The sequence below is a fragment of the Triturus cristatus genome, chromosome 11 (genome assembly GCF_964204655.1).
Source record: "Triturus cristatus chromosome 11, aTriCri1.1, whole genome shotgun sequence".
NCBI lineage: Eukaryota > Metazoa > Chordata > Amphibia > Caudata > Salamandridae > Triturus > Triturus cristatus.
The window spans coordinates 531,276,106-531,303,790 of NC_140594.1; the positions used below are offsets into that span (position 1 = coordinate 531,276,106).

General features: G+C 44.2%; 1 protein-coding gene across 8 annotated transcripts in view; it reads left to right on the plus strand.

Moving 5' to 3' along the window:
• The window catches only part of LOC146784525 (factor in the germline alpha-like), a 270,799-nt gene that overhangs the window by 22,013 nt on the left and 221,101 nt on the right, over positions 1-27,685 (plus strand). For all 8 annotated transcript variants that reach the window (XR_014970444.1, XM_085633427.1, XM_085633430.1 and 5 more), the window contains exon 2: positions 17,795-18,035. Coding sequence is in view for 7 of the 8 variants with exons in the window: in XM_085633427.1 (XP_085489553.1) it covers positions 17,814-18,035 (222 nt within the window). In the remaining variant the exon portion in view is untranslated. The remainder of the gene's footprint in view (positions 1-17,794; positions 18,036-27,685) is intronic.

A 27,685-nucleotide genomic window follows, 5' to 3' on the forward strand; every position in this document is an offset into this window, starting at 1 on the left:
TTTTAATCTTTTTCTAGCCTCTGTGACAATCACGTTTGGGTAAGCGAATAACACATGTTCTAAATCTTGCACTCCGCCTTTACATAGATCACAAAGACTAGACTCCTTTTCCTTTGGATACCACTTGTATGTAAATGATTTCAAAGGCAGTATCCCTAGTCGGAGCAATAAAATACTTCGCCTGACTCAGTGCTTTAAATTAAAAGACATATACTGTTGCGTTTTCTTAAATACAATAGTTACCGCATATTGTTTGTACAATGATAGCTTGGTGCAATGTTGGATATCGAGATTCATACTTAACCTTGGCGTTAAATGTTTTAAAAAAAGTTTCAAATGTGCTGGAGTCCATGATTTTAGCATGTCGAGGGTAACCTTGGATAGTTTAAAAGCGGTAGAGACATTTTGACTAAATACAAAATTAGAAAGTTCTTGCTCAAATGTTTCAGTTTTTAGTAGGGATCGTAGAGTTCCCTGAACCGCATGAACAAGGGTATATGCCCATCTTATTATGTTAATGATCCCTCTTGCAAAAGAACTGACTAATGAAAGTTCCAGACGAAGGGCTTGTATCGGCACGGCTTGTGACGTTTTGGTCAGTTTCCGTAGGGCGTAGAGTTTCCATTGGCTTATAGGAATATATTCTATGGCATATGATAATACCGATGGTATCTCTGAGCTATATACTTGTAAAAGTGTCTTTGTCCAGTGAAGGAGTAAAGTTGTTGAAGAGCCCCTAGATGGACATCAAATTTACGGCCCAGATTTTGTAAATGGGGCAAGTTCTGCAACGATTGTGAAAAGAATCTCCATAAATATGTATACTCCTTTACTATTCACAACGGTTTTCCCCTAGAGACAAGTTGTAATTAGCATATCGCTTCCTTCCTGTAAATGGAACGATTTTTGTTTTAGTGACGTTGGGTATTAGATAGTTTTCTTCCGTATACTTAGTGAGTGCCTGCAAATTCCTTTGCAGACCGAAAGGAGTCAAACCTAAAATGACTATGTCGTCTGCGTACATCAGAGTATGGATTTTATAAGATGCAATTTTAGGTGGAAAATTATTGACCTGATTAAGTCTTTCCGGCAAGTCACTAAAGTATAGAGACAACAGTAAGGGAGCTAGGAGGCACCTTAGCCGCAGACCGTTAGGAGTAGGTATTGGGCTAGTGAGACCCTTCTCCCTCTCTATTTGGACTTGACACCATGTCCCGGAGTACAGTGATATTATTAATTGAAGGAGGTTATCCGGAATTCCCATTCTTTGGAGTTTTTTCCATAGCGTGTCTCTGTCTGTCCTGTCAAATGCAGTCGTAAAGTCGACGAAGACTGCATACACTACCTGGGATTTTTTAATGACATATTTGTCCATTATCGTTTATAGCACTGCTATATTGTCAATGACCGAGTGTGTAGTTCTGAACCCGGCTTGATTTACCGGAATTACACCAGATGAAAATGCCCACTCTTTAAGATGTTATAAAACAGCTGCTGCAAAGATCTTCCCAGTTGCGTCTAGAAGAGCTATCTGCCGATAATTACAGGGCAACAGTCTGGAGCCCTTCTTGTGTATTGGGATAATGATACTCCCTTTCCAGGACTTTGGAATTTCCTGTGTTTCGAATATGTAGAAGAAAAGGCTGGCTAAAAGCTTGCTCCACTCTTTAGGGTTACTTTTCAGGACCTTAATGGGAATTTGGTCTGGTCCCATTGCTGCCGATGATCTTGCCTTTTTTATGTAACCTTCAATTTGGAGAGGCGAAGTAGGCCTATTAACCTGTACCTTCTTCCTTTCCACTCTTGGTTTGCAAAGGTGTCTTGATTTATGTCTTTTCATTTGTTTTGTATAAGTTGGTTAAATATATTTCCCATTCCAATGGCGGGACTGGATTTGCTTGTAGTAATTTTTTTTGTACCCATTTCAGTAGCAATAATTTTCCAATAGGAGCGTTTATCATTTTGCTGCTGTTTGTAGTTCCACCCATCTTTTTTTCTGTCCTGTATCTTGTTTTTTCTTTTTTCTTTTTCTCTCCTTCGGCTATTTTTTTGTTTTTTTTGTTTGTTAATTTCACATAATTTTCAACGGGGTTGTATGCCCGTGACCTTGCACCTCCCTGGGATAATTCCCAACAGCCTTAAGTTACACAGGGTGCTTTTCATACTTGGGATCGTTCAATGGGAATGAGAGCACAACCTAATTGGGGGGTTGGTGTGGGAGGGTGGGAAATGTTAATGTTTACAGTTTGCTACCGCAGAATGCACTACTGAGGATCCATTGTGTTCAGACCCATGGATGAGTCTGTATGATTCACAAGAGTTGGGTATACGACATGGCGGGACCCTAGTTATTAGGTCACAGCGCGCTTTAGCCCATGCAGTACCTTACGTCCGCAACTTTCGCACAGGTATATATATTTGTGTTAAACAGACATAGATGTCATCATTAAATGGTATTACTTGGAATGTACGTGGTCTGAACGACCATAGGAAATCCAGATTAGTACAGACCTACCTAAGCAGACGCAATGCAGATATATGCCTGCTGCAAGAAACTCCTATGAAAGATACAGCCTGTGCCAAACTAGCCTCAAACAGCTGTGGTGAGATATATATATATATATATGTCCACTTATTCAAGTTACACTCGTGGGGCGGCAATTCTGATAGAGGGATCCCCTGGAAAAAGCAGCAGGTGGTTGCGGTCCCTGAGGGTTGCTTTATAGACTTACAGGGTGTAATGTACGATCAACAGACCATCGCTAACACCTATGGTCCCTACACTGACATCCCTGAATTTTTCTATCGTGTATGATGACTTTAATGTAAGAGTTGTCGCCCACCCCAAATAGGGCGGGCTCCTCTCGCACGTACCATCTGCAGGCAGCCGCTGCTCTGAAGGGACTAATGCAAGACCATCAACTGATGGACACATGGCGTATATTCCACCCCACAGCCAGCGAGGGTACATGCGTAACGCACCAAGCCTGGTCCCGGCTAGATTACTGGTTAACTTCTAAAGACTTACACTCCTGGGCTACTGAGGTCACACACCACCCCCCGCACGCTATCTGATCACGCTCCCTGCATGATACAATTCTCAGTACCAAAACCTTACATTCAGCGATTCACTTGGCGGCTCCGCCCAAATGTGCTGCTTGATTCAGTGTTTAGGGAAGAGATCAGGAAACACATCACAGAATACTTTCAACACAATATGGGTTTGGTTGACTCCATGGGGACGATATGGGAGGCCTTTTTAAGGTGGTGATTCGGGGATCCTGCATAGCCTCACAATCGGGAGTAATCAGAGAAATCCGCGGTAGCCTGACCAGGCTGGAAGCGGAAATCCGCACTTTGGAATTGCAATGTTTTCACTCTCCCCGTCTACGATACCTGGACAAATCTGGGGTAAACTAACTGCTTTTCAGGAAGAGGCGGACAGGGAGACGAGATTTGTACATACGCACGCACTGGCACGTCAGTATGGGGAAGGTGATAGGCCTGGGAAGATGTTAGCGAACCTCCTAAAACCGCTTGGAAGCTCCATATTTATAACAGAACTTTCCACACCCTCAACCCGGCTGGCACGTTGACCACCAGCGATTTTAGACACAATGCGTAATTTCTATTCATAGTTATACACCGCTCAGTCAGACCCATTAGAACCCGACTTGCTAGAGTACTTTGATTCGATAGAACTCCTATGGCTAAGTAGGGCACATCGCGAATATCTTGACGTCCCGCTAACCGCGGAGGATGTAAGGAAAGTAATTCATAGCTTACCGGCTGACAAGGCTCCAGGTTCTGATGGCCTAAAAGTCCAAATTCTATAGAGAATATTCAGAGCTGCTGGCGATATATCAAGAAGCCTCACAAACTGGGGTACTACCAAAACCCATGCGTGAGGCCATTATCATAACATTGTTAAAACCTGACAAAGATCCCTTGAGATGTGACTCGTACTGACCGCTCTCACTAATCAACCTAGATGTTAAGATCTTTGCCAAATTATTGGCCAATAAACTACAGCCACTGCTTCCATTGATCTTTCGGCCGGACCAATCCCGATTCATGCCAGGTCGGTCGACCTCACATAATTTGAGGACAATTTTCGTCTTGCTGCATTATCTCGCCCCTCCATGTCTCGGAAATAGCAGCACTACTAGATGCCACGAAAGCTTTCGACTCTCTGGAGTGGAAGTTCTTGTTCACTCTTCTCCATAGATTTGGATTCAGACCCTTGTTTATACAGCAAGTTCAGTTCTATACTCCTTGCCCATGGCCAGAATTAAAGTAAACTGGCTCATCTCTGAGCCTATAAAAATCACCAGAGGAACTCGTTAAGGGTGTCCTTTGTCACCCTATTATTTGCGATAGCGACAGCCGCTAGCGGCCAGACTAAGACAACATCGCGCAAACTGCGGGATAGGGTTCACAACCAGAGGCCTGACTCTGTCAATATATGCTGATAACATCACCCTTTACATGACAAACCCAGGGGAAAAGTTTGCACCCATGACCAGATCATTAGTGCGCTACGGGGGCCTGTGGGGGATAGTGGGGGACGTCCATTATTATCCCATTAACATTGGGTACACATGCTTTTGACACTGAATATCCAATAGCATGGTCAGCTGGCCCAACGTGGTACTTGGGCGTCTGGATAAGAAGGAACCTGCACGAGATCTGGCCGGCCAACTATGGCAGAGCAGTGGATTGGATAGAAGACCGGGTTAGGCGATGGAAGACATTGCCTCTTTCCCTAGCAGGCCGTATCGCCATCACAAAAATGATCATCCTACCAAAATGACTGTATTTGTTCATGAACATTCCAATGCCAATCATGGCACAATTTTTTTTAAACGACTTAGATCATTAATGATCGAGCTGGTGTAGGCAGGGAGACAGCCCCGGATATCTTGGGAGATACTCACTCTACCGTTGGCACGGGGGGTGCTTGGTGCTCTAGACTTTGCTCTTTATGCATACAGTGCTCAGGCTCTATTCCCACTTTTTTGGTTGCATCCCATAGCGATCCAGCCACATGTAGCAGTTGAAATGGATATAGTGGCACCACTCCCCTTGAATACGGCATTATATCAGAAATATAAACGTCAGAGGCAGGATATTTGCACCACTGAAACCTTGCGTTGAGCCTGGGATGGGCTCTGCAGACCGGAAGGAACAGACACACTACATGCTCCATCAATTCCGTTAGCAAATAATCCACTGTTCCCGCCACTCATGGACAGTGAACTGGTCCTATGATGCTTGTTTCTAGTCCAGGGAGGACCTGGCCTGGCAGTTCGAGCTGGATTGTTCCCATTGGGTGCAGGGTCAAGACTGAGTTGCATATGGCTGGGTCCAAACTGGAATGGCGAGCAAAACAAAAAGATGGCTTTAGGCCCAGATCTCTGAACTGGGGTGAAAGTATGACATTGTTCTGAATTCTGTCCATCAATTGTTCTTTTGGCACTCATGGACAGTAGGGCGCAGGCGTGCGCACATTCACACAAAATCCCTTCTAGGCAAGGACTTGTTTCCAGAAGAAACCTTTTAACTCTCCAACAGTCAGTGCAGTTCAATACCTTCCAGAGCGCTAGATACGCTCTTATAATACCAGCTACGTGCATCGTGTCGGAGCAGGTTCAGCTCATTCCCCATACGCTCCTCCGTCATTAAAAAACATGATTGTAGTAGAATCGGACCGCAAGCTAGCAACTCGTATTTACACAAGCACACAAAAAAATTCTCCAATCATCGTGCTACAATGACGAAGGGCATGGGAGGTGGACATAGGGGAGGAACTCGCAGATGACCAATGGGACTTCTGCTGCAGGCAAATGGAACAACTGTCTCCTAATTATCGCTTTAGGCACATCGCCTTTACCGCACCCTGACAAAACTACAGCACATGGGGTTGAGATCGGACATGAACTGCTGGCGGTGTGGGTTCCCCCACTTTCTTACACTTAGCATGGCAGTGACCATCAATAGCTAACTATTGGTCGAAAATATTGTACCACATCAAGAATATCACCGGACAGAACTTGCCTAGCACCCCACTGGTGGCATTGTTGGGGTATGTTCAGGGTACTCCACCTCCGGCGAGGCAGCTCACTGCAATGCTGCTGCTGTTGGCAAAAAGACAGGTGACCCTGCCTTGGGGAGCTACCTCCGTCCCCCCCCCCCCCCCAACTGCAAAATCTTGGATAAAAGATACCACATACTGCAGAGACCAATTAACCTGCTATTGGGACCTTCTACCAACACAGGCTCACCCTAAAGACATATGGTTCACATTTACAAATTGGCTCTGTTCTGCTGCTGCGGACGATCCATGACTCTACCTGTACAAAGAGATAGTGCACATGGGCTGCAATGTTGGGGTGCCTGCTGGGTTGAAAGGCTGTGTGGTATTGTATTGCTAAACGTCTGGTGTTTTTATCCTGTATGTGTCACACCACATTATTCTACCACTCCTTTTACTATGTAAACAAACTCAACTGTGCTGCTCTGTGGATGATGTGACCCTCCAGGCAAGTAATTGTATCAGTAGACACAATGTAACTGTGGTAGCGTACTTTGCTGTTTATGTTCTTAAATGAAAACTCAATAAAAAGAATAAAAAATAACAAAAAATCAGACACTACTGGACTTGTAACTGAAGCTCTGCCAGAAGAACTGCTGTGCTGCTTAAAGGACTACACTGGGCTGCTGATCTGGAAGGCCAGCTTTTCTGTTTGTTGCCTTGCTGCTCTCTGACTCTGCTAGAGGAGTGCTGGACTCTGCTTTCCCTCCAGGTGATCTCCAAGGACTTGTTGGCTTGTCTCCTGTTGCTTGAGACTCTGGGATATCAAAGTCTCTACCGCTGCTCTTATGCCTGGCTCACTGAAAGAAGCCCAGATACTTGTAACACGGATCTTGATGCATCTCCTGTCTGCATGTAGCAGAGCCGGTGCATCAACCGGGTTGAGAGAATAAAATTGACACATCGGCTGGGGCAAGTGCTTTGTTTCCAGATATTGACGCATCAGACAGTGTTTCGCCATCGCTGCGGCTTGGTGAGGTCAACACAACTCCTCGACTGTGTGGCAGAATCCAGCACATCGGTCAATGCATTTTTGACTCCGGCACCCGACTTTGGAACTGATGCATCGACTCCACTGCATGGAGAGGTTTGACACATTCTGCGCTTGCAGAACTCGACATCAAAATATCTCGTTGTTTGCAGCCAGGAAAGGAACTTTGTTCACGGAGGCCTGCTTGGGTCCTGTAGCTGCTCGGCCCAAACTTTGACTTTGCTTCAGTGACCTAAAAAAACTTTTTTAGCTCTACTTGCTTTTAAGCGATTTCCGGCATTTATTCCTTTAAAATTCAACATCTCAACTTCTATATATTGGATTTTTACCTTGTTTGTTTATAATCTATTTTAATAAACTTGTGTGGAGTCTTTTTGTGGTGTATTCACTGTTACTGTGGGTGTGCACTAATACTTTACACATTGCCTCTTTAGATAAGTCTGAGTGCTCTGTCCCAAGCTACCAGAGGGTGAGCACAGGTTATATTTTAGTGTGTAACTAGCTTACTCTAACCAGAGTGGTGATTCCTGCCTGGCTTGGGTGCCTACCTCAGCCAACCAGTAATCCCATTTCTAACATTAACAAATTAGTATATGTGCACATTTGCAACTGCTTAAACCCACATGAAAAACTTGTCTTTTTTTTCTCCTCTCGTCAGTCTAAACAGCTGTTGTCACAGCAGTCCTGATACAAAACATCAAAGATCACTCGAAGGACTAATTTCTGTATTTTTAGAAATTGATGTTTTTGTGTTTATCTGTAACTGCTAGGATTCCTTTCAATGCCTAGTATGGTCTCAAATGGCAGGCCCAAGTCTTGCCTGGATTTTCATTTTTTCCCCCTGTCTCCAACGAGTATCTCGTGAGCTACCAGTAGCTCTCCAGCTACCCATGAGTATCTCTCCTGTGTACAGCCCAGCCTATGACTATCAAAATTTTTGCTAGGTTGAATTATTATATGTATACCAAAGTTTTCAAAAACAGGTATTCAAGACATAAATCCTTTTATTTTCACAACTCATAAGCTGATATCTGCAGAAAAATAGTTGGATTTTCCAAAATGTGTTTATCCTTTTCGGTGCTCATGACGGAATGGTTCTGTCATGAGCACTGGTACTCCTGTGCTCATGACGGAACCATTTTCTCATGTGCACAGGCGCACTAAATCCCTCTGCTGCAAACATCAGAGGGATTATTATTATTTTTATTTTTTTGGGGGGGTGAACTCAGGAGGTAGGGAAGAGCTTTACAACCTCCCGAGGCCTGTTTTTATTTTCAATGTAAAGACGATCGTGCGCATGGCGCATGGTCATCATTACATTGAAAACGAAACTGAAACTTCGTTTCAGTTTGAATGTTTCGGTGCTCGTGGGGCTATCTCAGCCCTCCAAGCACTAAAACACTTGGGAGAGGTATCATTGGCAAGGAGAGCATCTCTCCTTTCCAATGGCACCCTTCCCTAGTGGATCCCTGGAGGGAGATTCCCAAGCAGGGATCCACCCACTAGCCACCAGGGAGGGGGGGAGCGGCCCCTTGGGCAAGGGCCTTTGCCCCCCCCCAATAAATTCAGGCATAATCAGTCTTTCTGCCCCCCCCCAGGTGGGCATATGGGGGGAGGGTAGTAGCTCCCAATCTGCCCACCCAGGGGGTAGAAAGCAACCTAGAAACTGGGGATTTTTTTTTTTAAAGTCTTTTTATGGGGTTGCCCACAATGGGCATGTCAATGCCCTCACCCCTTCCCCCAGGACGCAAATGGGGGCCCTTCTCTGGGGTGGGGTGGCAGAGAGCTTACTAGGCACCAGGGATATATATATTTTTTTGTACATAGGGGTGGGGGCTGCCCAGAACGTGCATGCTAATGTCCCCACCCCAAAAAATGTGCTGCAGTCTTTCTGCACTCCTGGGAAGCAGATGGGGACAATGGCCCCTTATCTGCTCCCCGGGGGGCAAAAAGCCACTAGGCACCACAGAATATTTTTTTTCAAAGTTTGGGGGTGGAGGCTGCCCAGAATGTACATGCCAACCCCCCCCCTGAAAAAAAATGCTCCAGTCTTTCTGTCCCCCTCAGCAGGCAGATAGGGCAGTAGCCCCCATAGGCGCCAGTGATTATGCTGGCTTTTTTATACATAGGGGTGGGGGCTGCCCTGAATGGGGATACCAATGCCCCCAATCCCCCAAAAAATAGCCAGTCTTTCTGACCCTCTTGGGGACATATCGGGGCAATAGCTCCTAATTTCCCCCCAGGGCGGCAGTAAGCCCACAAGGCACTGGCTTTTTTTTTTTTGCAATGTGCCTACCTGTGGATTTTGGGTACAAGCGTAGCTGGCATGTAAGGAAACCTAGCACACCTATACGTTTATGAACACTAGACACCCAGGGGAATCCAGGATGTGGTGACTTGTGTGGCTCTCACTAAGTTCTGTTACCTAGAATCCCGTGCAAACTTCACACTTTGTAAAAAAAATAAAAAATGTTACAAATACATTTTTCCTCACATTTCAGTGATGGAAAGTTCTGAAATCTGCACGGATCCACAAACTTCCACCCACTCAGCATTCCCCAAAGTCTCCTGTTAAAAATGGTATGTCACTTGTGTGGGCAGGCCTACTACCTGCAGCAGGAAACGTCCCAAAATGTAACATGGACACATCACATTATTACAGTGAAAACTGACCCTTTTTTGCAATGTGCCTAGCTGTGGATTTTGGACCCTAGCTCTGGCGGCACCTAAGGAAACCTGTCAAACCTATACATTTTTTCAAACTTCCACCAACCCAGCATTCCCCCAAGTTTCCCGATAAAAATGGTAACTCACGTGTGTGGGTAGGTATTGTGCCCGTGAAATGAAATGTACTGTGGAGACTTCAAAATTATCGATTACAAAAATACCTTGTTTTGCGAGGGAGTCACCTGTATTTTTTAACTTGGGTTCGGCGACCATCCAGGGGAATCTACCAAACCCACACATTTCTGTAAACTAAACACCCAGGGGAGTCCAGGGATCTATGGCGTGCGCGGATCCTCCCCCCCCCCCCCCACGCTTTCCTACCCAGAATCTCCCACAAACCTCATTTTGCTGGAAAGAAAAAAATTCTCAGATTTCTATAGTTGTGGGATCACGGGCTGACCCAAATTTCCTACCACCCAGCGTTCCCTCAAGGTCTCTCGATAAAAATGGTACCTCACTCGCGTGGGTGGACCAAGTACCCGCGACTGACAAGGGCCCAAAACCTATTGTGGAGACATCAAAATTACCTATCGCAAAAATGACCTGGTTTGGCGGGGGGGGGGGGGGGGGGGTCTCCAGGGTTTTTGGCCTAGGGCTCGGCAGCCATCTAGGGTAATCTACCGAACCCACACATTTCTGAAAACTAGACACCCAGGGGAGTTAAGTGAGGTATGGCTTGTGTGGATCCCCCAATGCTTTCCCCTGGAAACAGTTCAACCATCATAAAATTACTAAATGATTATACTCCAACCTAAATCTACCTATGCTATTGAGTTCATAGTGGGAGTACCCTCTGCCAGATCAACTGGGATTGCTTAACCCTTATTCCTGGGAATTACGTGTCCGGAAGCTGGCCTGTGTAGAACGGGTTATTGTCCTTTGCAGGATAGGGGTGCTAGTCGTCAGGACTGCAACTCAGTCACAGCGTGTCACATCCCAGGACAATCCCACCAAAGTGCTCCTCTGCCCAATTTAGCGCAGAGGCCATTTATTAATAAAAGCACTGTTCCAATCGTACTGTCGATGGTGCAGAGCTGATGCAATGGTTTGCCTGGATCCTTAGAGCTGTCTCCAACTGAACAATAACATATAAGGGAATCGAGCCGCAAACCGGATGACCGGGCTCAGGAGGCGGCAATGGAATGGGAGGTGTTAGTACAGGCCCTGCGGGATAGCCTAGCCAGTGGGGAGGAAGATGAGAACTCTGACGATGCAGCAGACGAAGTCGCACCATTCGCTCCCCTGCCAAACACACACGATTAGGGATTAATGGATCTTTCCTGCCACTCACTACACATGCTATTTGTTCCTGACTAGGCGCAATGGGGGGGGGGGGGCACTAGGGAGGGGAGGGCTGAGGGTGAGTTTACATGTTTGAGGTTTTCTGGAAGTAGACTGTAAGTTCTGTGCGTACCTGGGGGAGCAAGGGGACAGCGACCAAAAGCGGGCAGCGGGTCTCCCCACCGGAAGTTCGTTCCTGACAGTATTATATCAATGTGCCATACGACTGAATGATGCCGCCCGGCCTCCGGGATGTGGGCAGTACGGCTGTGTATGCTGCACGGATTAACGGTTAAGGGGAGGACGGGAAAGCTGCATTACTGACATGCACTCTGGTTACTGTACGATATACTTGGTCCTGCAATAAAAATGGTTTGACAAAAAAAAATATAAGGGAATCGAGCACTATGTGCCTAGACTTGGACAGTGTACAAATAACATGATGATAATACTTACTGAGAAATTAACTTATTTAGACTTCTCAGTGTATCATCATGTAAGTGCAAATCGTGTAAAAAAAAAAGGTCAGCGTTAGAAAACAATGTCAAGCTAAAACGTGAAACTAAAGAGGAAACTCAGAGCGGGCCCTGCTGTGTTTCACAACACTGGTCTGTGGACTGGATGGCTCTGCGCTAAGGAATGCAAGCGTCCGCTGTTCATGAATCGAATGCTCAGCCTTCCTTCCTTCCTTCTGAGGTTGATACATTGACTACAGGTAAAGTGCTTTATATTAACAACTGGTATTTACAATGCTCAATCTGAAATGTGGCTACTGCCCTTTTATAAAGCAAACTCTGGACATTATCCCTCCATCCACAAGTAACATAGTGCGACACCTCTGCCAAGCAACTTTTCACATAATGTATTAATTTTAAAATGTAAAGGTAATCTAGTAGCAAAGACAGAAAATTCATAGCAAGTATCTGGTCATACGAGAGCCAAGGCCTGACTATGTTCCAAGAGCCAGACCTAGAGCAGAGCCATTAAACAACTGGACTAGTATTGCCTAAAAATGATGTAATATGACTCATAATTAAAATTACAAAAAGCCTATTTCGTTAACATTTCTAAGTTTTTCAAGTTAGTGGACTGGCTATTACTATGAGGATATTATTCTTAACATGAGTAGTTTCTAAACATGAGCTTAAAAAGATTAAATGACCCCTCTGTCTGAATAAAGCAAACGCAAGGAGATGATGGACGGAGCGCTGAAACTTTTCAGACACTCACCCCCAGTCACAAATCTGGGTTGAATCCATCATCATTCTTTAGCACACTTCGCCACCTTAGTTCAGACACAGCTATTTGTTTCGTAAACCTATTTTATTTACTTTTGTATAAATCGCGTTCTTGAGTTCACATCTCAATAAGTAACAGGGCCCTCCGTTATCTATCTATTCTCATAAATTTTTCGTTCCTACTTGCCCATCTGTGTTTCTAGTCTCCTCACGATGGTTATGCATGTTTAAACTCCCCTTTCAGTTCCCCGCCAACTCCCTCCACCCTCCCTCCCCCGCAATGCAGGCCATTAAGAGGCTTTTCTTCCGTTATGTAAGGCTTTCTATTGCTATTTGTTTGTTGACTGTGTAGCCTTCGTGTGTGCATCCATTTCTCGTATCTTGCTCAGTGCACCGTGCTAAGCTTACAGGTTAGCCTCCATGAGTTCCAGCTCTTGGTCGGTACCTGGGTCCTCTCTCTGTGGGCTCCACTGTCTAGAGTCCGCCTGTGGGGTGGCTCTGCCAGATGCCAGATTCCATGTCATTGCGCTTCAGCTCTTCCACCAGTGTCTCCCATGTCTGGGCCCTCTCTATTCTGCCTACGCCTCGTCTTGCATTTGTAATTGGAACTCTACTCTCGCAGCCTCCCCACTTCTCTAGCTCTCGTTTACACCTAGTGATGCTAGGCCCATTTGGTGCTTTCCAGTTACTGGTGATTTTCTGATTGGCTAGGATAAAGTCCAGGTCCTGAAACATGGAAGTGTCTTTGGCCCTGCCCAGTTCAGACACGGCTATATGCATTTCAGTCTTGGCCTTGTGCCACATGGGAACAGTCCAGCCCGAACTGCGAAGCCAGGGCTTCCCTGGATTGGAAACAAGCATCCTGGGACTGGTTTGGGGGTGACGCCCCTCTTCAGCCAGGCTAGCTTGACTCCAGTGGCAAAGTGAGCAAGGGACCCACGTCTGGGCATACCCTGCCAACTTGGAGTATACCACGCTAACACAAGGAGATGATGGACATTTCATTTTTTGTTTGGAGAAAAATGCATTAGGGAGTCTAGGGACAGTACCTGGAACGCTGGTTTTGTCTCTGAATTGGATCGATCGCCTATTCCTTGGAACAAGGGTCTAGCCAGAACCAGACATGCTGTCCAAGAGTGGCTCAGGCTTTGCCTTGATATACCACTCTTACCACACTCATTTGTACTACTTTTTTTTAATTACTCTGCTGTATTCTTGCAGTTGTTACATTGCAAATCAGTAGTGGTATTTGTATTATTTATCGCTCAAAGACGAAAGCTCTGTTGGCAATAACCACACTTAAATCTGTGCCCTTAAGTTTGCCTGCATACTTCTGCAGTACGGATGCTAACCCACTGAGCTGGTGTTAGTCTTGTGCCCATACATTTCTAGCAGCACGGCTTCCCATCGCTCATATTGCCGTCCAGCATTTCATATGAAATGGTGGCAAGTATAAGAACTGGTAAGTTAGTTTAGTAGGTAATGCCATATAATGCCGCTATCCATGCCTACATAGCATCTTTTATTCTAATATTGTTAAACACAGTGTGCCCCCTCCAGGTCAGCGCCCAGTGCAGCCAACCACCCTAAAGCCAGCTCTGAATATAAGGTATTGTCCTTTTCCTTTGCAGGTGGCGGAATGTCGCTGCTTCTTGATCTAACCAGCTCTACACCTACACCCCTGAAATCCATACCTTAAGCTTTAGGTTGCCTTATTCTATCAGAGAAGACATACAGTCATGCCACTCAAGATCAGACTGTACCCCCTCACCTTTACCTTTAGGAACAGGGCTGGACTGGCTGTAGCGGGCACTGAGAATTTCCCCAGTGGGCCACCAGGGTGGGGGCAGGTTTTGGACCCATGAGGGGCTGTTTACGTTACCGCAGCTACAATGTTTTCCACGTGCACCCCACCCCACCTTTCCCAAGAGCAAACCCCCACCCCTGCCTCCGCGGCCAGTCCGACCCAAATGCCAGGGCTGGTTTGCGTTCCCAGTCCGGCCCTGCCTTTCAGTGGAGTAGAAATTAACACAGTAAGTCACCCTTACTGATAAATTCGAGTTGCCGGATTTGAATGGGCATTCTTCAGATATAACTTTCGGCCAGGCGCGCAACACCCTTTGGCATCACCGGCCTTCAGCCCCCCCCCCCCCCCCCCCCATGTGTGTCAGCCCGGCTGAGACAGCCTCGCGGGCTGGCGTCCGTCTAATTACAGCCGAACCCGAGTACTTCACAGGTCTTTAAAAGAACCATTTACTCGTTAATGAGGCTTTTGTTGTGTTTTCACCCCTTCTTACAGCCACTCTGCCTATGGCTGGAAGACTTAGCCCCCCCCCCCCACCCCCCGAAATCTTTTTCAGACCCCCCCCCCCCCTAAATTTGGCTCTAGTTGCCCGCCTGCTTTCGGTACATATACAGTTCGTATGTGGGCAGTCCGGATGTAGTACATTGGGCAGACGTCTGCTCTCGCTTGTTCCGTACACTTTGTACATTATTGTCTTGGCAATCCTGCTCCTCTTCTGAAAGTCGGATAAAGTGCATCGCTTCCATCTCTAACTTGTGCCCAGTTTGAGAAGGGAGGGTGCAGTGCTGCTTGGCTTCTTCTTACTTGTCTGAAGGTTGGAGGGTGTGTGACGGTATCCAGCTGAACTCTCACTGGTCTTTCACACCAAGGGTCAGCCGGAAGGTCCCATAACCGGACAAATGGAAAATACATTGTGTAATTGTGGCAATGGCTGGGGCCGTGTTTCAACTTTATGAATACAAAATCTTTTTTCTGATCCAAGAACAAGGCACAGCTGGCGTTGGATGTGTCATTTCTGCCTTTGTGATTGGGTTGAATCCAGACTTCTCTCTGAGGCGGCGACGATGGCGAGTGCTGGAGCAGGACGGGACGACCTCCGCTCTCCAGTGAAGCTCCTCTGGTTCTGCGGAAGCGGCCGCCTGGCTCGTCCCCTTGGATGCCAGGATTCCTTGGAGCCCCCGAGGAATTCTCAGTACTGTTACGACGCCAGAGCAGAGGGCTTTGCAGAAAACTAAACTAGCAGTTACAACACTCTAGTGTTTGGCTGATGTCTGCAACGCTCGCTGGTTTTCCGCTGCGTCTGTAAAATCTGCTAGCACGCTGACCCTCCTTTCATGATGGCATGGAGACGGCCATAGAATCTGCCAGCGAGGCTGGGAAGAAGTGGGGGCTGGAAAGGTAGTGCGGGGCAGAACACTTCCTCTATAACTTGAGCAGTTTAGATTGTGTGGTGTTCCAGCGCATAGGTTATTGTGTGTTTGAAAAAGAGCGTGCAAGAAAATAAGTTATAGTCCTTATCTGGCGTTTGAACTTGGATTCTTCGTAATATATCATCACTAATTAGTTTTCTTGAAGATGTCCACAAGTCTTACACTTTCTTTCACGATATACCTTATGATCTTTCCTCTTCTGCATGTACATATTAATGCATTAGCATATCTGTTGAAGTCTGCTTTTATTCTCTTGATCAGAGAAAATGGGTTTCTAGTTGTTTTGTTTCAGTGCTTTTTGTACCTAGCTTCTTTGTACCTAGCTTCTAGATCATTATCCTAGCATACTAGTCAATGCTCCACTCTAGCTATATAGACTATCTGTTTCTTGTATGTTTCTCCCCATATGCAAGGACCAGTGTCATCCAATGTTGCATATAGACCTACCTTGTTTGTTTGAGTTTTTATGTACGAGCCTAACTTTTTTAAATTTTTTTTAGTCTAGCCATTATGGATTTATCATTCAATGTATATTTCATTGTTTTAGGTATGCTTAGTTACTGGGATGTTGTTGATAATCAAAAAATACACAACTGTCACTTGAACATAAACTTAAGATTCATGCAAGTGTGCTTATTAGGCCAAGTGATTATAGATGGTTTGCGTGAAACTTGTTCTCCTAATTCTCCCCTTTTCTGGGCCTTGATTTAACATCTCACACATCTTTGTGGCCTTCATCACATATACCAGGAATTCTATCACAAATTCTGGCCTGGGCTTGGCATGTCAGTATTTAAAGGGGGAGGCGGTGTTTGGGGCATAGTATGTGAGTGCCTACCAGAGTGTCATTTTCTGTTATTTTTTTTAATGAGATGCTCTGTAAGGCTCTTCTTAAAACAACTGTTTAAAGGTCTCCATCTTTTGTTGATTTGTCCACAGTGCTCTACTCAGTAAACGGGAGAAATCCTTATGAGCAATGCAAAAATGGTGAATAGTCTTTTCATTTCCTAAGGTTCTCTGGTTAATCACAGTTCTAGAGTATGAATTAAAAAGTGGGTGTTGTAAAACCCGAGTCTTATGCAGTTCAAGAGACCATTGTGCCCATCAGTGTTCTCTCAAATGTATTAATCGGGGAAAGAATGAGATACATCCGTGCTCACACTCCCTACTTTTTATAATGTGAAGGTCATATGAAGGAATTATTTTGCTTTATTAATAGACTCTATAGAGCACACGCCTCACATTCAGAATGCTTTTTAAATGTCTAGGACATTTTCTTGTTTCGCAGATTCCCAGGCAGGGGCGAAATATGCTTGAGTGTCTATTTGCTTCATCTACGATGAAGAGACTCGCACTGCGATAACATAGAGGCTGAAGTTGGTTGTTTCGTTTAGAAAAGTACGCCTAGTATATGGTAATGTGGTTAAACAGAGACTACTAAGCAGCAATATAAGTGCACGGTGTTTTTTAGTTAAATTTCTTTTTCCATGGTTATTTGTTTACTTAATTTAGTGGACGCAAAATGACCCGATCATCAGAAATGTCATGATAACTCCGCCAATAAATCATGTGGTGGGAAAAATACTGTGCACTGTAGTCTCGCTTCTTAAAATAAGCTTCAAGGTGAAGGTTCTTCAAGCTAAAAATGATGGGGCTGCATCTTGTTTAGGTGAGGTCGTGTTCCTGACTCTCCTAGGCTTTCTTGGTTCGATGACACTTGAATAGCATATTTTTTTTTTTTGATTATTCATTTGGTGGATGCATTTGGAAATGGCTTTTCTCTTACAAATTAACAATCCGATAGCAGGGAAATGGGATGAGCAATGAGACTAGTTTAGTTGTCAAGTTGGCATTAAAGTCCTCGGTATGAGATGTCCATTTTGCGTTCTGCCCTCTCTACTTGGGTCATTCAGTTGTTACTAAAATAACAATTTTTCAGAAATATATGGAATCTCTGCTTGAAGACCTTAAGACTCATGAATTGGTGTTCACTGTAGTCCAAGTCCACTTTTTACTCCACTCCCTACCTGTGTGTTAATGCTTCAAAATATTAGACGCAGTTTAAACCATCTCATGAAAGATATATGCTGATTTGTGATTTCCTATTTTGTCGGTTTCCAGTAGAATTAAAAAATACAAGAATTGGAAAAGTTTTTTCTATATAAACCCATTATTTTTAATATGTAAAAGCCTTAATGATTGGTAACTTTACTTTATTTTAACTTGTAGTTGTAAACCGACTAATATCATGGAATTGAGGATGGCGTGGAAGAACGATATTCCACCTCTGTGTTTGACCCCAGCACCTGAACTGTTGGAAGATGTACTTCGAGATCAATTAGGCCCTTTGCCTTTCATGGCATCAATAAACAAAATGAAGAAAGATGTTTCTGGTTATTACTTACCAACTGAGAACTTCGAGGAAGTGCTGGAGAGGAGGCAAGCCGCAAACGCCAAGGAAAGGGAAAGGGTAAGACCATGGCAACTAAGTAAAACCTCTCTAAACGCTTATCTTTTAGGTTTTCGACTGTTTTCATGTTTACTATAAGTTTTTGTACACTGTTATAAATTGGTGTGTGATGATATAGGAAGATGAAAGAGTTATTGTGAGAGCTCATCAGAAAAGAGCTGGATTTCCCTTTTAAAGAATGTGGCTAGGAAAACTAGAGTTGGCTTGTTTAAATGTGATTTTCCCCTGTTGCCTCAGGGGATGCATGCGGGGGGAGGCACACGGTGTGCCCCACTGTATGCTTGCGCCCCCAGTTTCAGCAGTGCATTGACTTCACAGTCCATGCCGTGGTGGAACGTGCTGCGGCGCGCCCACGACTGCCTTTCTAAGGCTCAAATACGAGCCTTTGAAAGGCATCACCCTTGAAACCGCCAGACCAGGAGAAAACTCTTAATTGGGCGGCGTCCGAGTGAATCAGAATCAGAATAAGCTTTATTCGGAAAGTTAATTTCTATCCATAAAAGCATGTACAGTTTAACAGATCGTCTTAAACATTTAAAAACAGATAGTTTAAAAAAAATATATTTACACACCATATGCCAACATAAACTCATTTACAAGGCTCTAATTAATATTAATACAGAATATAGCAGCAAGAAGACACAAAAGGACAACATATCATTTTATTGTTAGAGAATTAAAATGATGAGTGGGCAATGACGATGATAAAAATACAAAACATTAATCCCATATTTAGCATTCATTTTCCTGGGGCAATGAGATTAGATTACAGCTTTAGAACAAAAGGAAGAAGCAAGCACCCCCTACTTTATTGTTATGATGCTTAGGGGGATAAATCCAAAACATCGTTTGGTTTTGTTTGTCTAACGTTCTACTTTTGTCCTTGTCACAATGGACCTGAATCAATATTATTTCGACATTTGATCAAATTTTTTAAAAAAGCAATAATATTGTAGTTTACGCAATCATTATCGAGACATTGAAGGGCCAGAAATGCTGGGCGACATTGGCGGATACCCCAAATTTTGAGTATTGGTTTTATCCATTTCCTTCTCAAATCTTCATAAAATTTACAGAATAAAATTGCATGGATAGTTGATTGCGTGGAGACAGAATCACATGGGCAGTGTGGTAGTTCATTTGACCAATTATTAACAGTTGGGAATGTCACCAGCCTATGAAAAATGTTCAATCGAAAGCGAGTGAGAACAAATCGATCGTATCTTTTATCAGATTTGTATAGGTACGATTGCATGCCAAATGAAGATGATATCATAAGATTTTGGCAAACAGACGGTTTTGTGGCTTCACTCGCAAATCTCCGGCTCTCCATGTGATACATACAGCGTTTCTTAAAATCTTTCCTTGAGATAGGTAACATGGAAGGAGGATTATTAAAATATTCAGGGTTGCCAATGTCTGTCATAAAATCCTTCACATATTTGATCCATTTTATGTCGAGACAATGGTCCAATTTAAGGGCGTCCAGAAGGACTGCCTGATTAAGGCGGTTTGACTCAGACTTCCAAATACGATGCCAGAGAATTGGGGGTTGGATTTTTATAATATCCGTAATATATAAAACTCCCAACTCAGCATGGCAAACGTAAGTGGACGTAGAAGCCGGAACCGCCAATAAGTATCTAAGGAAAGCATTTTCCACTTTTTGCAATTCGGAGACATTCCGATGGCCCCATATCCCTGCCCCATATGTTGCTACACTTGTACATTTTGCCTTATATATTTTTATCAGTTCCAGGGGCGGTCTTCTTCCTAATTTTTGGGCAAAATTAACAAGGGCGGTTGTGGCTCTAACAAAAAAGTTTTCTTGTTGTAATTGCTTTGCCCCATAGGCCCTTGTCATCTATGAGGATTCCTAGATATGAGTAAGTGGATGTAGTAGCCAGTTTGCTTCCATTTAAATAAACTTCTTTACTCTTTTTGCTGCCTTTCCCACATTTCATCACGAAGGTTTTTGAGGCATTGATATTTAAATCAATGTCTTGCATATAATTGTTGTACGAGTCCAAAGCCTGTTGAAGGGCTAAAGGGGTCCTGGCTAAAATGACAGCATCGTCCGCATATAGCAATGCTGGTATGCGTCTTGGGGCCTGATCTTGTTGGACCTGGGGAACGTCCTGGCTTCCTTCTAATAAGGCCTTCTCAAGGCCATTAGTGTATAATGTGAAGAGAAATGGAGCCAAGACGCACCCCTGTCTTACCCCTCTAAGAACTTTAAATGAAGAGGTGCATTCACCAGCTCTGCCAAATCGGACTCGCGCTGTGGCGTTACTATATAGGGCCTTCAGAAAATCTATTAGTGAGTCTTCTACTTGCATTTCTTTTACTGTATGCCATAGTTTCCCATGAGAAACGCAGTCGAAGGCCGAAGAGAGATCGACAAACGCTAAATAAATTTTCCCTCTTTTCGCTCTCGTGTATTTACCCATCAAGATCGCCAGGTTGAGCCCCTGGTCTATTGTCCCCAGACCTTCCCTAAAGCCGAACTGTAGGTCGGACAATACGTTCTTTTCTGTGTCCCAAGATTGTAACCTTGTGAGAAGAATCCTTCCTGCTACTTTACCCAGTGAATCTAGGAGTGAAATTGGTCTGTAGCAAGAAGGATCCTGTCCGTTGCCCTTTTTAAAAATAGAGACCATGATGGATTCTGACCAGCTGTTAATAAGGCCTTGTGAAGAGGTTGCGTTAAGGACGCGAGTCAGAATTGGGGCCCATAGATCTGTATTATATTTATATATATCTACGGGGACCCCGTCAGGTCCTGGGGCCTTAGAACCTTTACTTTCTTTTAATGCATTTAAAACCTCATCAAGTGAGAAGGATATCTCTATGGAGAAGGAGATGTTATGTACGTATGCTGATGGTGGTGGGAGGGCTATCGTGTCTATTGGCTCTTGAAGGCCAAAAATTTTTGTGTAATGACTCACCCATTGCGCCTCATCTATCGCTATCTCTATAGAGGGAGAATCATCGGAGAGAAGGAATGGGGACCTGATTACTCTCCAAAATGCCTTGCTATCATTCTGGTTGCAAGCCCTATGTAAATCTTCCCACAAGGAATTTTTTATTGACTTTTTCCTAGTCGCGAGAGCTTGGTTATATAATTTCCTTGCCTGTTGCACTCCTAGACCAGCTCCATCCCTATTGTGTATTGCTTTTTTTAATATACGGTGGGCATTCGTACAGTTGCTATCAAACCATCTTGGTTTTTGAGGGTCACCATTTTTCCTCTCGACGGACAAGGAACTTTTTATTATTGCTGTGATATGATTAAAACTTTCAAGAATTAGCGAGGGCGCAGAGTTCTCATTCAGAGAGGAGAGTATATGCGGTAGGGCTTTAGCCACTACAGAATGTGTGATAGTGTCTGGATCGACTAATTCCCATTTCAATGAATACCCATTCATCTTATCCATAATAAGATTTGGATGGGTGTAATGTAATTTATTCTTTTTATACTTTTTATTGGGAGTGGAATTCTTCTTCTTGATTGTTAAAGTTTGTGGAAAGTGATCGCTTATGACTATCTTGTGGGTGGTAAAGTGCTTTACCCTGTTCCCAAGGTTATTTGATGCCAGAATATAGTCCATCACCGAACCTGTCCCATTCCCATTATAGGTCGGTGAAAAGGCAATTTGTGGATTTGCTAATTCATTTGCGAAACTCAAGTTCAACATGAGTATGGTCTCGTTCAGGGCACTCCCAAGAATATTATGTGGGAAGTGAGTTAAGTTGCAATTTTCCTCATCATTCAAGCCGCATATTTAGTTATTGTTGTTAGAGCACAAATTAATATTAAAATCCCCTCCCCAGATGATTTGAGTATTACCTGGATTAGTCATCTGGATCTTGTATACCATTTGTCTGAGTTGATCGATGACTTCAGCTTCGTTCTCTTTAGGGATATTATTATAAAAATTCACAAATGTTAGGGTGTCGTTCCTATCCATAGTAAGAGTGAGGATTTGATAATAGGGGTTAAGTGGCTCAAATATAAATTTTTTCACTATTATTAGATTGGAGACATATATACATAGGCCTCCCTTAGCCCTTCCGTGGATTGAAGGAGAGGCTGGTGTGTGAAATGTTTTAAAGCCATTAATATTAATAGCTTTTTTCGACCAGGTCTCTTGGAGACAGAGTATGTCCGTATTCTTAACAAAATCAAGAAACATATCGTTATGCAATTTGGAGTGTAGACCCCATATATTCCAATATGTAATATTTATGTCTTCTTCCTCTTTTCGGGATAAAGGATTGTTATCCTCCCTAATATAGCGAAAGGCAGGACTAATCGACTGCGTTACACCATTCTGTATTTGACCCTGTGGACAATTAGCTTTAACTGCTGGTTCGATCTCAGACTCAGGTAAGCCCCTATGGGGGGAAATAGATAAGCTGGTGTCAGGATTCCCAGCCTGAATCGTTGTTCTTGTTATTGTTGTTAGGGGTAGTCAATCTAAGTCCTCTAGGGAGGTAAGTGCGCTGAAACGGTTGTGTGTGGGAATGTTAAAAATTTGGCTGGGCATAAGCTGGTGGTAGGTTGGTTTCATTGATTCAGGAGGAGGGTGATAGAAGAAGCCCAGGGGAAGTATCTTGATTCCTGGATCAAGGATGTTTTTGGGCGCTAACCCCAAAATTATTTTAACCAACCAGGGAGAACGAAAGGTCAATACCAAACAATCACCAGTAAGTGTTTTCCTAGAGCTTCCCATCCATCCTATTCTGCGTATCATTTTAAATTCTTCGAATAATATGCGAGTATCGCCCATTCTGTCCCCCAGCCAGTGTAGTGCTTTATTCCTTAATGATTCACAGGTCTCCTGGTCATTAGATCGTAAATGAGGAACGTCACCCAGGATCACTGTGTAAGGAGTATAGGCTGGAGGGAGATCCAGATGTATAGAGGATGGTGTCTTTAAGGATGTTAATTTGATAGCCGGTGTGGTCTGTTTGTTGATAGTAGAATGGGACTCAGTGACTGGTTTTTGTTGTGTATCTTTAATCCTACTTTGATTGCTGCTTACAGTAGTGGAGGTTTCGTCTATGGGATCAGTATGAAGTGGGAATTGTCGTAGTTTCCTATTTTTATTCAGGCCATCTCTAATGGTCTTAGGGCTGGGAGATATAGTACTCTTATCTTCATTACAGGAAAGGAGTTTTGCCACATGTGTCTCAATCCTGTCTAATCTAGATCCGATAGCCTCAACTGCACCTCTCACAAAAGAATCTAAGCTGTTTAAAGATGAGAGGATGCTGGTCAGATCATGCCCCTTAATATGTTCATTAATAGTGTTTACTGCTGTTGGAAGTATCGAAGGAGTTTGCAAAGAACTAGTAACTGAGTCTTGGTGTTTTTTCTTTGTATTAATCTCCTTTCCTTTACGTATCCTTGATTTACCAATCTCCCTAGTGCCCGGTCCACACTTCCCCGGCTGTTTCTCAGCCTTATTTAGGCCCTTTGTCCCCTTTTCTTGTTGTAGCGTGGTTATGTCGCTATGGTTGTGCACTATAATGTCACTGATGTTATGTTGAACACAGCCATTAATTGCTGTTTCGGACTCAACCGTCGCAAGAGGAATGGAAGTTTGAATGGGAGTGGATAGACCGACCTCCTCTCTATCTTCTCTGATTGTCAATGAGCCTGCTGCTAGGGTTTGTTCGACTGTGGTAATTTGTTTTTCAATTGCCCCCATGGCCCCGGTCAGATATGTTAAGAGTGATTGTTTTTTAGGTTTCTTAATATCCATGCCCTCCGATGGCTCACAGCTCGGTGCTTTCCTTTTGCCCATACTCTAGGGTGCCCTTTTTTAATTTTTTTTTTAAATTTTAAAACTTAACTGCCGGCAGACAATACAGTAATTACTTCTTTAAAATCAGTCCAAAACAGTTAAATGAGGGTCAGTCAGTATATGCCGTGTCCAGAGTTATCAATACATAATAGATAATACCTGTGAGTTTACTTTAATCCAGTCGCTGCGGGCACAATGGGCAAGATATTAACTGGGGCCACGATGAAGGGCCCGGTCCGGTCTCACACGGGCACAGACGGGCAAGGACGGGCCCGCCCGCGCGCGTCCCGCGCCGCGTTGTGCCTGCTTGATTTTTATCTACACTGGGCGCAGGCTGATGAGGTCACAGGCGAGCGCCCAGCGCTGAGGCTGCTGGGTGAGGTAGTTCTCAAGCCGTTTCCCTCACGGCGTTTTGGTGTTTGCTGGCGGGCTCGTGTGTACTCCCACAGAAGCCGTTCCCCTCTTGGCCGCGTTTGGGAAGATAGCAAAGGTTCAGGCAGGGTTCTCTGGTCCTCTGGTTGCGCATCCCGCGCCGCGTTGTGCCTGCTTGATTTTTATCTACACTGGGCGCAGGCTGATGAGGTCACAGGCGAGCGCCCAGCGCTGAGGCTGCTGGGTGAGGTAGTTCTCAAGCCGTTTCCCTCACGGCGTTTTGGTGTTTGCTGGCGGGCTCGTGTGTACTCCCACAGAAGCCGTTCCCCTCTTGGCCGCGTTTGGGAAGATAGCAAAGGTTCAGGCAGGGTTCTCTGGTCCTCTGGTTGCGCGTCCCGCGCCGCGTTGTGCCTGCTTGATTCCTATCTACACTGGGCGCAGGCTGATGAGGTCACAGGCGAGCGCCCAGCGCTGAGGCTGCTGGGTGAGGTAGTTCTCAAGCCGTTTCCCTCACGGCGTTTTGGTGTTTGCTGGCGGGCTCGTGTGTACTCCCACAGAAGCCGTTCCCCTCTTGGCCGCGTTTGGGAAGATAGCAAAGGTTCAGGCAGGGTTCTCTGGTCCTCTGGTTGCGCGTCCGAGTGCTTTCGCGATCCTTCAGCGGGGCACTGGTGTGGCGGCCCGCTGCAAGACTGCCAAAGTCTCAATCAGGCCCTTAGTCTTTTGTATTTGCATATCCTTATGTGTATAATGGAATAAATGAGGTAGCGGCCTTGTTATTGGATTTTTGTTGTGGTGTCAGATTGAAAACCCCAGAAGCAGCTGGATCTGCAACTGGAAATGCTTCTATACTAGCAATGACTTATTCAGATTGGACGCCAATCTTGCCCTTCCTGAGAAATTCGTGAGGGAATAGGAGCAGTGTATACCTGCACTTCTAAGACTAGGCAATTGAGGTATGGTTCAAAGAAAACCACAAGGTCTGTCTTCTTTTTAAAGTTCCTGCCATTGGCAAAACTAAATCGGCAGGAAATGTGGACAACTAACACAGGCGCAGTCCCGAACACAGCTTCCCTTGAAGAGGCACCATGGTAAACTCGACTCCAGTTGGGCTAACTACACAAAATGAACACATTGCTAAGTAGAAGACTACGAGAACAGCTCCCAACCTTTCCACAAATGGAGTCCTATTCTCAGATAAAGCACACACCTAGCAGACAGTGTGAATAAGACGGACTGAAAACATAGTTTGTGGAAGGTAGGAAGTTCTGGACCTAGCCCACTTCTGAGCCACGGCCTTTAGGAAAAATAATTTTTCTGTCATTAGCCTGCCTTCCCAAGAAACCCAACACATCCTTTACTGTCAGGAAAAGAGGTTGTCTCAAACTCACAATCAACGTTTCTTATCTTTTGTTGAAAGGTTTTTCTCACCCGCTCCATCTTCCTGTTCCATATGAATATTTACCGCCTGTCTTCAATCCAAATTTTACCTTTTCTTTTCGAGACCAGTGCCCTGTCTTGGTGATTTGGCTCCAGGTTGATTTTGCAGAACTAGCTATTACCCTTTACCTTTTATCTGTGCATATTAATTTATACAGTTAGCATAGCGCACAATGCATAACTAAATTGCCAGTAGGTGTTTGTGAGCGAGCAGAAAACTGAAGTGGAGTTGATTGTATTAAAATAAAAATCAGTTTTATTCTATATTAAACTTGATTGCTGGAGTCGATTATGTGCAGGGCTAAGTCATTCCATAGGTATGGATTTGCCACAGAGAAGCCCCGGCTTCATCTGTTCTTGCAGTTTGTTTAGGGAACTGTATAGAGGTTCAGGTTATTTAAGTGAAGCGTTCTGAAGTAGAAGTAATGTTTGATTGTGCTGCTCAGGTATGTTTGTGCTAAGCCTTCCATCCACTTAAGTTATTCAGAAAATTTTATAGGTGGTTTTGTCTTCCACTGGCAGCCATTGGAGGAAATTGCAGTGCTAGCTGATTTTCCTTTTTCCCTAGTTCAAAGGTGAGGGGTACTTCAGCATTTTGGTAAAATTGTAGTCCATTGTAGGAGTAGTTGCAGTAGCCAAAGCAAGAGTTGACCAAGGCTCCTAGTACAAAGAGATGGGGTTTGGCATGGATAATAGAGCATTTCTCAGTAATTCTAATCTGTGTAGAGAGCACTTCATGAAGACTGTGATTTAAGGGCTCCTGTCCACATCCTGGTGGTTTTTTTTTAACTTATTTTTTGATTGAGTCTTTGTCACCCGAAGAAAGGTGGAGGTTGGGCAGATTGAGTCCAATGTAGGTGGTAAACCGGTCATAGCACCAGGATTTCTGTCTTTGAGCCATTAACGTCAAGGCTGTGTTCCTTTTAAGAACATTTGCTTGCCTACTTACTTACACCTACTACCTGGGGTATATGACATCAACCTGAACTCTCCAACTATCTTTGCCCTGGGCTTTTCTTTCAATCCGACTCTTTGTATAAGTCGAGACTGCTCTGCTCCAGATCGCATTTGAAGTCGGGGCGGAGCAATAGCTTGAATAAATGTTGCCGGCACGGGTGGAAGAGACTTCACGTTCTAGTTGACGTGTAGGTATTCCACCATCTCCCTTTACTCACCTGGTTCTGGGTGACCGCCTTGCATGTCTGGAGGTTCCTCGCTGGGTTTGCTGAACGCCACATCAGGGCGTCTCTGTTCTTACGGGCATGCTTCTTGCCACTTCAAGAAACCCCTACAAACTAAGAAGGAAAACATATATTTAAAAAAATCTACAATCGGGTGGTAACGCAAATCTATCTAGTTATATTTGAATGGGGCGATCATACTTATCTAATGTGCTTGTTCCCGAAGTGCTGGATATCTCATTTCCCTGTGAATTGCTCTGTTGAAAGAAAAACATAAAATACTTAGTTCCTGAAGTTAAGGAACTCATCCTTATTTTATGTTTTTTATGCCCCCACCTTTTTGTGCCTACACCAGATTGACTTTGAGTGCTCTATTATTTGGTTTGTCCATATAACTTGATATCTGATTGTGGAGCACTTTACTGGTTTTATATTTTTTTCCAGCATAGGTTAGTACGTGCCACATTTCCTATCTTATACATAAATTTTGCTCCAAGTACATAACACCTGATTGCTCTCTTTTAATTGCTTAGATAATCATCTTGTCTGCGTCTACCAGCATCACATACATAGTGGAAGAGGGGAAATGATCAGGTAGTTAACCTTATATCTATGTATATGTGTGTGTGTGTGTGTGTGTGTGTATGTATGTATGTATATATATACACTTAAAAAACCATAGGTTTCACACATGTTATAGTTAGCTGTACATTTCACTCGTAAAAAACCAATGAAATTCCACGTTATAGTTAGATCAGGTAACTATAACTTGCGCGCCCACAATAAACTGCTGATGACGTCACATATTACATCACTCATGACATGGTCAGTGACATCACTCATCGCA